General features: G+C 41.3%; 1 protein-coding gene across 1 annotated transcript in view; it reads left to right on the top strand.

Annotated features, from left to right (window-relative positions):
* The window catches only part of tox3 (TOX high mobility group box family member 3), a 40,462-nt gene extending 29,964 nt beyond the window's left edge, over positions 1–10,498 (top strand). Inside the window, exons 4-7 of the mRNA XM_065952997.1 lie at positions 7,058–7,321; positions 7,412–7,642; positions 7,813–7,893; positions 8,063–10,498. Of these exons, the coding sequence (XP_065809069.1) occupies positions 7,058–7,321; positions 7,412–7,642; positions 7,813–7,893; positions 8,063–8,941 (1,455 nt within the window). The 3' untranslated portion in view covers positions 8,942–10,498. The remainder of the gene's footprint in view (positions 1–7,057; positions 7,322–7,411; positions 7,643–7,812; positions 7,894–8,062) is intronic.
* The last annotated feature ends 1,541 nt before the right edge of the window (positions 10,499–12,039 follow it).

Here is a 12,039-nt window from a genome sequence, read left to right as displayed (position 1 = left end):
GAAAGTTAATATTTCACAAATTGATGCATTGAGAGGAGGGTCCTAGATCTACAAAAGACATCTCTCTCTATCTCTGATCACCTGCATTGCATGTGTCAGGTGCTGCAGCTTATCAGGTGCAAGGCAGTGAGAGGGGAGAGTTTGCCCGCTAGTTTATAGTTGGTGATTTTAATATGGGTAAAACAAATTGTATGTTAGGGAAACAGTGTGGTGTTGGCTAGGGAAGTTCCCAGTGACTAATATCACTGGTAATGATTACACAGATTAACAGGAGCTACAGCCCCAGCTAGTGGCGGGTAGCTACATTACAGCTTTGACGCAACATTTTTTCTTTTTTTAAGATTTATTTTGGGGCTTTCATGCCTTTTATTGTACAGACGGGACAGTAGATAGAGTTGGAAATCGAGTACAGAGTGATTGGGGAATGACATGTCGAGGACCTCTGTACATTAGGCACGCATGCTAACTGCCAGGCCACTGGCGTCCCTTGACACACCATTTGACCAGCATTGTGGGCCTACGCTAATACAATTATTAATAATTGGTCTAAGCTACTTGCCGAATCTGGTGCCGAATAGCAAGGGTGAATTTTGTTTTGTTGACTAATCTTGCACATCCCTAGTGCTACTTCTCTGTAATAGAAAAAGTTTATCAGAACATAAATGGTTAATATTAAAGGCCCCTGATATCAGAATCAAGCAGTGTCTAAATGAGCCCTTTTAACTGATCCCTAATGTCACCTTCACAGTTTCTGTACGCTTCCTGTTGTCAGTGCATCTGGTGCAGCATCTGGTCTTGTTTACAACACAGGAGGTATATGATCACATTGGGTAAATGTCATGATATTATGTTACTTACTGTGAGGATATTTTTTTAAGAACACAGAGGGCAGGTGATCCCCCCCCCCCCCCCTGTAAGGTGAGCAGATGTGAAAAGATCACAGGTTTTAGGAGTACAAAGTGTATTCAGCCCCAGAAGGACAAGGAAAATGGGATCCAAAAGTGCCACAGTTTCACATGCTCATATTTAATTCATGCTACCTCCAGAAGCTTTTTTTTGTGCTGCTGTAAATGCTGATGCATGCTTCCGTCCAATGTCACTCGAGGTCCTCAGAAAAGACTTTCTTTGACACATGCTTTGTTTGAAGTGAAGGATCAGATTCATTTTTGTTTAGTTGACAATGACCCTAAAAAAAAGTCAGGGTGAACATTATTCTTCCCATCTTTGGATGAAATTGGCCAAACATGGAAAAGTAAATGGAAAAAAAATCACCTCTTTTTTATGTTGAGGCTGTTTTGTGCTATAGGTTGTGAGATTGTTGTCTTGGAGTGGAGAGACATTTTCAAATGCCACCATCATAGAAGCATTGAGGAGGAGAAATGGAAATGTCAGCGGCTGACTAGTTATCGTAGAGTCCTATTACAAAAATGGAAGATTAATTTAGAAGAGAAAAAAAAAAGCAGAGAGATGATGATGATGCTCGATTTTCTTCGGAAACCACAAAACACATTGCATTGAGGAAAAGTGCCATGATCATTATAACTGTGAATTAAAGCGTTTAAGACCCCCTGCTTTCCCCCTCCTTCTCTCTTAACACATTTTGTTGAATCACACTGATACTGGAGATATTTATTTACATTCCATATGGGTAGGAGCTATAACATTTTATACCCCCTTTTTTTTTCCTGCCTCCATGCTTTTGGCATGTAAAATAATTGCAGCTTTTAAAAGATCTTTCTGCTTCATACAGTAAGTGAGCCCCAGAAGGCTTTTGCCTAAAGAATTTTCATTTCATGGTCAGTTAAGCTTTCTACATCTGGAAGAAACGGAGCCTTGACACAATTACATTCCTGACTGTTCTCACGACTTGCTGGAGGATTAGATTTGATTCTCAAACATTATTCCTCTTTAACACCATTTGCATGGCTCATGTCTCTGATTGTACAGAGACTCTATTAAAAACTGAGGCGAGCATGTGGGTTTCTGCTCCTTGCCTCGTGGCATTGTCGTTGGGCACACTACTCACAGTTATCAGTCATCACACATTGTACTGCAGGAAGGCTCGCGGTGGCCCTTCATTTCTCCTGCAAATGGGATTGATCCCCAAAAGTCTTGTGCCTATAGAAATCCTATTCATCTGTGGTTTTATCTTTGTCTTGAAAAGAGGACGCAACTTTTAAATGAGATAAGTAACAGCAAGGTTCGCAGTGTGTCTATACACAGAGACAATGATTTACGAAGGCCCTAAGAGGGGTGTTTTGTCATTTTGTCAGCACACTGATAAAGGAATGACAACCTTATATACATGATTACATTCTGTGTTATTTGTTATGGCTGCAGGGGCAAACAAATAAACCATGCACTATTGCAATTACATTTTTCATCAAGACAGCATGCTCGCATTTCCCAAACACTCATCTTGGTTTTCTTTCTGTGTACTAGCTTACTGCTGGAGAATATTTAGTGTGTGTCTCTTATCAGAACTTAATGAGAAAGCCAACCAGTGAATAAACCTGGGCTATTTTCAAAAGCTTCTTCCATGTCATCCCATTGCCAAGTATTCTGCTAATTCCTCTCCCTGTAATGTTCAGCGTATGTCTCGCAAATTGGCCACAGATGCTGACTTTCTACAAAGAGAAATACATTTTCTCAGCTGCAGTGTGCCTGGCAAGCCCTGAATCTGAAGTCATTATTTATTTAATCTGCTCTCCTAACAAGCTTCTGACTCTCATTTTTGTCTCCCAGCATGTGTCCTCCTGATTTGTGATTGAATCTCAATAGTGCCAAATAGTAGTGGAGTTAGGGCTGCCAGTATTGCTTTATTCACAATTTCTCTCTCGCTGCACAGCGAGGGTCTCTGGGTTCCATTTCAAAAACACCTGGTGCCTTCGACACGTTTTGAGGGTTTTCTTGACACATGTAAGCATGCACTGAAATGTCCTCAATGATTGGATTCGAAACCCACAGCAGTCAAGTAGTTGTATTAGATGTTAAAATCAGTATTTATGAGATATGAGACCTGCAGTCTTATTACATTTAGCTCTATGTGGTGACGCATTATATATTCTTCATCATCAACCAGTTCCGATTAGCTTTACCAGCAGCAAAGACATGCTAATGTGTCATCTCTCAAGCTGAAAGAGAGGCTGAACAAGCCACTTATAGATAGTTGTTCACATGATTTGATAAGCCTTGATGTTGTGTAGATTGTCAGTGAGTATAATACTCTCAGTTTTGACCGGTCAAAACCTTCTGTATCCTGAATCAAATGGAAAATGTGAGCAGTGTTGCTGAAAGTGTGTTTTTCTACATTTCCCTCTTATCTCCCTTCCAAGCCAAGAAGCATCGACATGAGTTGTACATCAATTTAAGAGAGTGGATTTTCTTTTTTTTTGTCGTTGCACTGTTCCTTTTTTCCCTTTCTCCCTCGACAGACAGCTATTGTGACATATTTGGTCAGTCAGAAATGAAAGATATTCATGCAGGCATGCAATACTTGTAATGAAGTCTCAGCTTGACCTTCTGCATGATTGATTCTGTAATTTACTTTTCTCAGGCAGCTCTCACAATGAAATGATATCATGTCGGACAAGTTTTAAATACCCATAATGCATCAGGAGGAATGGTGAAAGGGGGTATGGGTCAGTGGAAGTACTGGACAGGGGGGTTGGGATGGGGGGGCACACTACCCTCATATTCTAAGGAGGGTGGGGGGGGTGTTTTAAAGTGGGGTTGAGAGGTTGGGGAGATAGACTGAGTCTGCAGCACAGAAAGAGACAGAGGAGTGTGTCTGACTGAGACAGGGCGGGGGAAAGAAAAACAATTTATCTTCATGCTATTATAGCCTTTACTGGCATTCAAAATTCCATTTTTCTCATTTGGCTTAAGCACAGACTTCTGCAGGTTGACGAAAATGGAGGGGGAAAAAATAAAATGATGTACCCGTTTAGAAGGGGAGTAAAGGAATATGTGCAGTGCGCTGATAAACTATCTTTAATAGGACTGACCTTTCATGCTGGCGAAAGTTACTGGGGGATTCATCCTTATAATTACCATATAGATGATTTTACCCCTCTTCTGCCATGGAACATTTCCAAGAGCTCTGGCATTGATTGAATGGAAATTGAACTTGTTAACATTATTTTCAGCCTGTTACAGCTCAGTACATGGTGCCAGTGTTCATACATTCTCCACCAATTCTGATTTATAATATCTTTAAGAGCAGACTGGAGCCTGCTTTCATTCACAACAGTGTTGATGTGTATCACTCTGTGAATGCATAATGTTGTATTTCGGAGTCCAGCTGCTGTGTTTATTGGCCTGTGTTTTATTGTGGAAAGGATTTCACACGTTGTCAGTTAGTGTTTCTTTCTGTCAGCACATTTCATGTGGCTGTGTGTGGAGTGTTTGCTGTGTAAAGGAGGACAACAAAATGTGCAAAACAAAATCTTTTTTGGCAGCATTTTTTTGACAGCATTATGTTTCTATAAGCCTTATTGCATTTCCCAATAAAAGCAACACAATGTGATATATGTGAAAACGATAAATAAACAAGAAGAACATCTTTTATTGATTCAGAATTTGATTTTTGCTCGTTAGGATTTAACCATCAAACACACAGATGGACAGCACACCTACACACACACACCTGAGGAGGACACATCTGGCCACTGTGTACTCAAGATAAGGACTTATTTGCAGATTTACGATGACTATCGAAATATCCAGTTAGATGTCTGCTGTGACTGCTGACAATACTGCAATCAAAATGCAAATGAGACAGCAGAGGGACATAAATAAACATCCTTGTCTTCATATTCACAATCAAGGGAACTGTTACTTTAGATGATTTCTTTCACTAGCCCTTCCAGCTGTTATCTTTTTATTCAAATCAGACGTGCTTATGAGAGCATTTCACTGTAACTGTCAACGCTCTTTTGTTGCATCAAGTAAAAAGCCAATAATGCTGCTGCTCCAGTTATTGTTATAATATGTGCTATGCTAAGACGCCTCCTATGAAGATACAATTGATATAATGAAGTGAAAAGCTGTGGTCATCAGTGCATATTTTGTCTAGAATTACTCAACATGCAAAGGCCATTCAGTAGACATCACCATTTTCCAGACAAATGGCAGAATGGACCATTGCTCCAAGTCAAAACTGCATCATTGGAATCATCCAAAAGTGTTCTTATACAGATGGCTACGACTAATGAGCTCAGTGTGTGTGTGTCTTTGATGTTCGCAGAGAGCAAACTGCGAGCCATCGTGTTCCCAGTAATGAAGATGACAATAGCACTTGGAAGGATGCGGGTTGCAGATATGTAAATCATGGTCATTTTGGTCGCAGGCTTGTTTATTGCAGCTTTTATTTGAGAGAAAAGTGAAAGCTACCATATTTGAGAAATCACAACAATATGTTTTCAATTCCCCTCCCCCCCACCCTTGCCTCACCTCTCCCAGAAATCTTCCTTGCACATGTAAATATAAATCCACTCTCACTTCAGAGATTGTATTTATGATAAGCAGCAGACATGCTATATGAGAGAGAAATGGATTGTAGATCCAATATGTTTCTGTCTGAAATGGTGTTACAATATTGTTTTTGAAGAGCCACATTTATAAGGTTCTTTCAATAAAGCCAGGTGTGTGGGTTTATGATGTGTTGATGTTGGGAGAGATTGGGTTTGTGCTGCTGAATACCAGATGGATGTACCCAGGGAGAACAAATCACCTTTTCTGTTGTGTTTCTGTTCCATGTCAGCTCTGCTGCCTCTCTGATCAGTCTTCCCTCTGGGGAACTGGCAGTCCTTGTAATTTCATTCTCACCACAATCAATGCAAACATGTTGCCGACACCTTCTCAGAGACTCTTTCAAGAACAAAATGTTTTAGCAGGAAAAAAACGTGAAAGAGATTCTGAAAATGTTATTACTCGAAACCCTTGAAAGGTAGAAGAGAGAGAGCCTGTTCAAAGCTCTTAAGCTTCATACCATCAGGTAGTTGATTTATGAAGTTGATTGTATAGAATAGATGTTCTGGTACCATTTATCCTACTTGGACTTGCTTTGCTGTGGATTAAAAAAAAAAAGAGATGGGACAGATCTGATCTAATATCAGTATCAGTATTTAAACATCGGATTTCAGACTGACAGCACCAATCCATGTCACCAATCAAGAAAAAATTCACGACTCGCAAAATCTCACTTTGAAGACATTAAGACTGAACAGTTTAAAATGTTTCATTTGAAACCTTACAATGGTTGCTGCTTCCTGTTTTTATGTGAAGCCAGCACAATGCAATTCAGGGTTTACTATAGCTTTGTGTAGCCTTACACATAATACCAACAACAACAACAACACTAGTTATTATTTTTTATAAATAGTATTGAAGACAACCACCAAAACTCTTACGACGCGGCTTTTTTTTTTGCACTGTTTGGCAGTCAAACAGAATCTATGAACAGCTTCTACTTCAGAGTTATAAGCTTAGATTTATGTTACTTTAAAACGTATAGGCTTTAAAGCGCCTCAAACAATTGTGACATATATGTCAATGCATTCAAGCTGCAACTCGAACAGTCTATATTGTAGCATTTGAAGTCATATACTACAGTGCAGGGATCCACTGTTTCCCTCAAGGGACTGGTCAGTCAAAGGCAGTGTCACAGATTTCCATACAATAGAGTTTTGAAATGAATCAACTGAGCTGTGTAGCCCTCTATTACTGGCTTATAAAGTTGACTACTCGCGTGTCAAGATAATTTGTCATGGTCTGTAATAGGGACATTTAAGACCTCGGACATTGTGACATGCTATCTGCTTCATAACAATCCAGAGGAACCAGTGACCCGATTTCCTCTCTGGTAAAGAGATACAGCTTTATGAGCTTTGTACACTGGGCAGTAAGATGTCACAGTGAGGACAAATATATTTGAGCTGGAGGAATGAGGGGACAGCTAGAACATCAATAGCAGCATGAAAGCAAAGGGGTCAGTAAAATATTACCATTGATTATTACTTTCTTATCAATCCCACTTCAATTGATGTGTTTACAGAATGTTGGACCAGGCCATCATCGCCAGTACCCACCCAACCCTGCCATGGTGATGAAATCCATCATCAGCATGAACAGCCCCAATGGGATGATACCAAGGAACCAGTTGACCACCATCAACCAATCCCAACTCAACACACAGCTGAGTCTAAACATGGCTGGACCCAACATCAACCATACTTCCCCATCACCCCCTGCCAGCAAGTCAGCCACCCCGTCTCCCTCCAGCTCCATCAACGAGGACGACCAGGATGATGGAAACAGGGTGAGCAAAGAAGCATTGGATGACTGCATTAGATGGGAATAATAATGAATTATGCAGATAATGTGAATGTATTTTTATCGATTATTACAGGTCATTGGAGAGAAGCGACCAGCCCCCATAGATCCCGCAAAGAAGCCCAAGACTCCTAAGAAGAAGAAGAAGAAGGATCCCAATGAGCCTCAGAAGCCAGTCTCAGCATATGCCCTGTTCTTCAGGGACACCCAGGCAGCTATTAAGGGGCAGAATCCCAACGCCACATTTGGAGAGGTGTCCAAGATTGTTGCCTCCATGTGGGATGGTCTGGGAGAGGAGCAGAAGCAGGTACTGTACAGTTACACTATTCAAACAAATAAAAATTCTGGAGCAGTTCACTGACTGGATAAATGTAGATCAAAATGTGAAAAGTACACTATATTACCTAAGGTTTAATTCTTAACTAAAAACAAGCTTTATTCATTTATCCATTCACACATATCTTTGTGTCATCGCAGGTTTACAAAAGCAAAACAGAAGCGGCAAAGAAGGAATATTTAAAAGCCCTTGCTGCGTACCGTGCAAGCCTGGTTTCTAAGGTGAGAAACTCTTTCTTCTTATCACCTGAAAAATGTCTGAACTTAAAAGTAAAAGGGAATACATTTCTCAGAATTCCTTGTACTACATTTTAACTGAAGCAATTTCAGGTCTATACATTTTATAGTATGCTTGTAGATAAATTTTGATCCTTTTTTTTTCTCCATCCAGGCTGCTGCAGAATCAGCTGAGGCCCAGACCATCCGCTCAGTACAGCAGACACTGGCGTCCACCAGCCTGTCCCCAGGCCTGGTACTGCCTTCACCCCTCAACCAGCACCCCTCCATGTCAGCGGCTTCTCAGGCCCTCCAACAAGCCCTACCACGGGCAATCGCCCCCAAACCTTTGCAGATGAGACTAGGAGGCAATCAGATCGTGACCTCGGTTACAGTGTCCCACCAGAACATGTCCCCTGGGATGCCGCCGCAGATGCTGGGCCAGATGGGTGCCGGAGGGGCCATGGTGGCTGGTGCACAGTCCACAGCCGTGTCTCAGATGAGCCCGCCCATGCAACCGGTGCAGCAGCATGCCATGCAGCAGCTCCAGCAGCAACAGCAGATGCAGCAGCACCTCCAGCATCATCAGATGCAGCAGCAGCAGATGCATCACCAGCAGATCCAGCAGCAGATGCAGCATCAGCATTTTCAACACCACCTCCAGCAACAGCTGCAGCAGCACCACATGCAGCAGCAGCAACAGCAGCAGCAGCAGCAGCAGCAGCAACAACAACAACAACAACAACAACAACAACAGCAGCAGCAGCAACAACAACAGCAGCAGCAGCAGCACATGCAGCTGCAGCACATGCAGTTGCAGCATCAGATGCATCAGCAGCAGATTCAACATCTCCAGCAGCAGCAGCAGCAGCAGCAGCAGCAACAACAGCAGCACCAGTCCCAGTGTTCCCCACCGCAGCACTCTCCTGGTACTCCACATTCAGTAGGGGGCTCTTCATCCCTAGGCAGCCCCCAGCCAGCCCAACAGCAGCAACCCCACCCCTCCCAAATCCAGGCCCACGCCCAGGTCCTGTCCCAGGTCAGCATTTACTGAGCCAAATGGAAATCCTATCTCAAAGAACAGGAATGGAAAAAAAAGCATCATACCATGTTGCTTTTCTAAGTTGCACTTAAGAAGTGTGTAAGATTTAGAATGTTATACAAAGAACTTGTCCATTGTTATAGACGGATATGCACATGTGTGTACAGGGGATAAACATGTAAACTGTTCTCTGCCATGGGATTAGCTATGTCAGACGCCCAGTAGAATAAGCGCCCAGTAGTTGTTTATTTGTGAGGTCTTTTCAGTTGTTAATTTAAACTGACTGGGCACACATTATGCTGAAAGACGTGTGTCTTTCTCTGTTTTATTTAACAATAAAGCTTTATTTATGAGGCCTGAGTTTGTCAGTTCAGTGCGGCAAAAGGACATATTGAAAACGTTTCAACAAAATGATTTCTATCAGCTCTCTCCTGGACTGAATGACTCACAGGATTTTTTTGCTGGAAACCAGAAACCCACACATCCATCTTTGTCCCCACAGTGGCCAGTATATAGCAAGGCTTTCTTTTCTCCAACCTTTATCCTTCACCATTTTGTTCTCTACGATTGAAATGTTCAACAATGGGGTGGAGGAAATGATTGATCAAATCATCACATGGTGGAGCCTCAGTGATATTTGGACACATTTAAACCATGTCACAAATGCAGACTATCTCTAGAAGAATAAGGGGAAAGAAAATGACTGAACAGACAGAGACAGACCTGCCATAATTCATTTATGTCATCACATCTCACCATCAAACTGTAGCTATAATCTGCTGTACATGTTTTTGTAGAGTGGGGGCGAGATGAAACCTCCTTTATTCAGTAATCATAATCAACCTTCCAGAGGATTTGTCCAAAAGTGTGTAATCCCCCACAAAAAAACCTTCTTTAATGTATTTGTTTTCTCTTCAGATGTTTAACAATTAAATTATGTTTTTATTTTGTGTAAGAAAGGGGATATTTTATGGTAAATACAAATATTCAGATCAAGGCAGATGGTTTGGGGATTGATGTATTTTTACTCTGCTCCTTGATACCGTCATTGTTTAAAAAAAAAAAAAAGAACACTAGCAGAGCCAGTTTGTTGCACTGCCAAAGCCAACTGAAAAAGGCATCAGAGGTATTTTCGCCAGCTGTACAGAAGTCCCTGGAAAAAAATAGAAAATGTTGTACATTTTTCAAATCACCTGTTGTAAAGTTTTAATATGTGAGGCTTTAATTAAAACATTGTTAAACGACCTGTGGATTGCTATATCACATAGTGCATTTCTGCTCTTTTATACTTTTTTATGAGTTTCAATAGCAGCGATTTTGTTTGTATTTTTGCTTACAAACCCAACTGCTTTAAATCTGTCCATAGAATAAATGCATATACGTATGGAGATCTTGAAAAGTTGTTTCAGCTCACAATAGGAAAAGTAATTTAATGTTTGAGGTTTTGCTCGGCCATGAAGAAGAATCCAGAGACATTCCATCACTAATATGATAGCAGCCATAATTTTGTATGAAGTATTATATATTTCTTTGTGTCTCTGTTTAAAATTAAACTATCAATCACAAGTATTTATTTGTAGGAATTTGTTTATTTCAAAGCTTATTTTAGGCATAATTTCTGATCTCATCTCCCTGTGAATGTTCCATTGTAACTGTACAAACAGTTGATACTGGACAAGGTCAGCATGTAACTGGTACTTGTCTCAATAACAGTCCCCTTCTCACACACCAGTGCATTGGATTTTGCCTCTTTCTTACTTGCTTCAAAATCGCTTTATTTCCAAGACATCCCCAGGGGGGTTTGCTGAGCTCCCTTGAATAATATGGAGAGCGGGGGAGGGAAGGCAGGCAAACAATAATTATCATATCTTCACAATAGCCCGTGAATGCAGCGGCCCAGGGAAGGGCCTTTTCTTTCTTTTTTTTCCAAAGGCAGCTGAGACATTCTAAACATGAGCTAATGTTAGTCACAAATTAGGAAATCTGCTCCTGTTCTTTCTGTGATAGCGGCGTGATATAATTTTCAAATTGCAGTTTGTTTTCAATTAGACAGTTTTAGGAAAGCATTTGTAATTTGGGTCCGAGGCTGCTGCTGCTGCAGCTCTGAGTGGAAATGATGCCCATTTCTCTGCCGTGATTAATTGCAGCATCTGTCCTGTCAGAAGCCCCGAGTGAAGAGGTCTGCAGCAAAACTGCAAATAAGCGCTGGCAAGTCTTAAAGTGCTTATGATGAAACGAAAATTAAAAACAGCAAGTGGCGCGCATGACCTGAATGTTAACACAGGGCGGAAGAAGAGGAGAATGTGAGAGAGGGTGTCCATGGATACCAAACACATGCTTTAAAAACACACAGTAATGAGGCGCTGGGAAATCGCTGTTATTATTCTGAACAGATTCACAGCAGCCCATTAATAATGCATGGGGCTCCTTGTTATTCCATAACCCCTCAGTACTGCGGTCACTGTGTGTACAAATATCTCACAGCCAGGGTTGGAGTTATGGGACTCTGCAATAAAAAGGTTACAGATATTTTCAAAACACTGCTATACACACATGGACATAATTTACCAGGATAATACACCGCTCCTCTAATAATGGGGATTGGTTACATTTAAATAACAGAAAAAAATTTGATTCACCTGCTTTTTTTTCCTGCTTATTTTTTCTGATGTCCCTGCAAGCTAAATGTATTTTGAGAGTGCAATAAGATATGATCACAGAAGCATGAAGCAATCAATATCACCCATGCTGCTCTTCATCATTAACCAACATTGATGACATGCATGAAGGGCACTATGACATTAATATGTCATTTGTGTAATGCAATCACGAGGTGACCTAATTGTCTCCTCCTCCTCCTCGCTGAGGTCAGTCGCGAGGCTCGGTGCCAACAATGACTAAGGAGTCAGATGTGGAAGCCGAGGGATTCTGTATTTTAATTATTTATTTGGCTCTTTTGTTGTTTTCCCGTTCATCGCACAGATACAATGTGAGCATAACAAAAGGCCTGCTGACACTGACCATCTGACCATCAGACCCACGCTGCAGCCAATTGCACAGGGCCAGATTTGGGGGGCAGATGTGGGACCAGCCACTCGGCTCTAACACCA

This window comes from Labrus bergylta, chromosome 3 (genome assembly GCF_963930695.1).
Source record: "Labrus bergylta chromosome 3, fLabBer1.1, whole genome shotgun sequence".
NCBI lineage: Eukaryota > Metazoa > Chordata > Actinopteri > Labriformes > Labridae > Labrus > Labrus bergylta.
The sequence above is the reverse complement of the archived record's forward strand: the minus strand, read 5'-3'. Positions and strand labels throughout refer to the sequence as shown.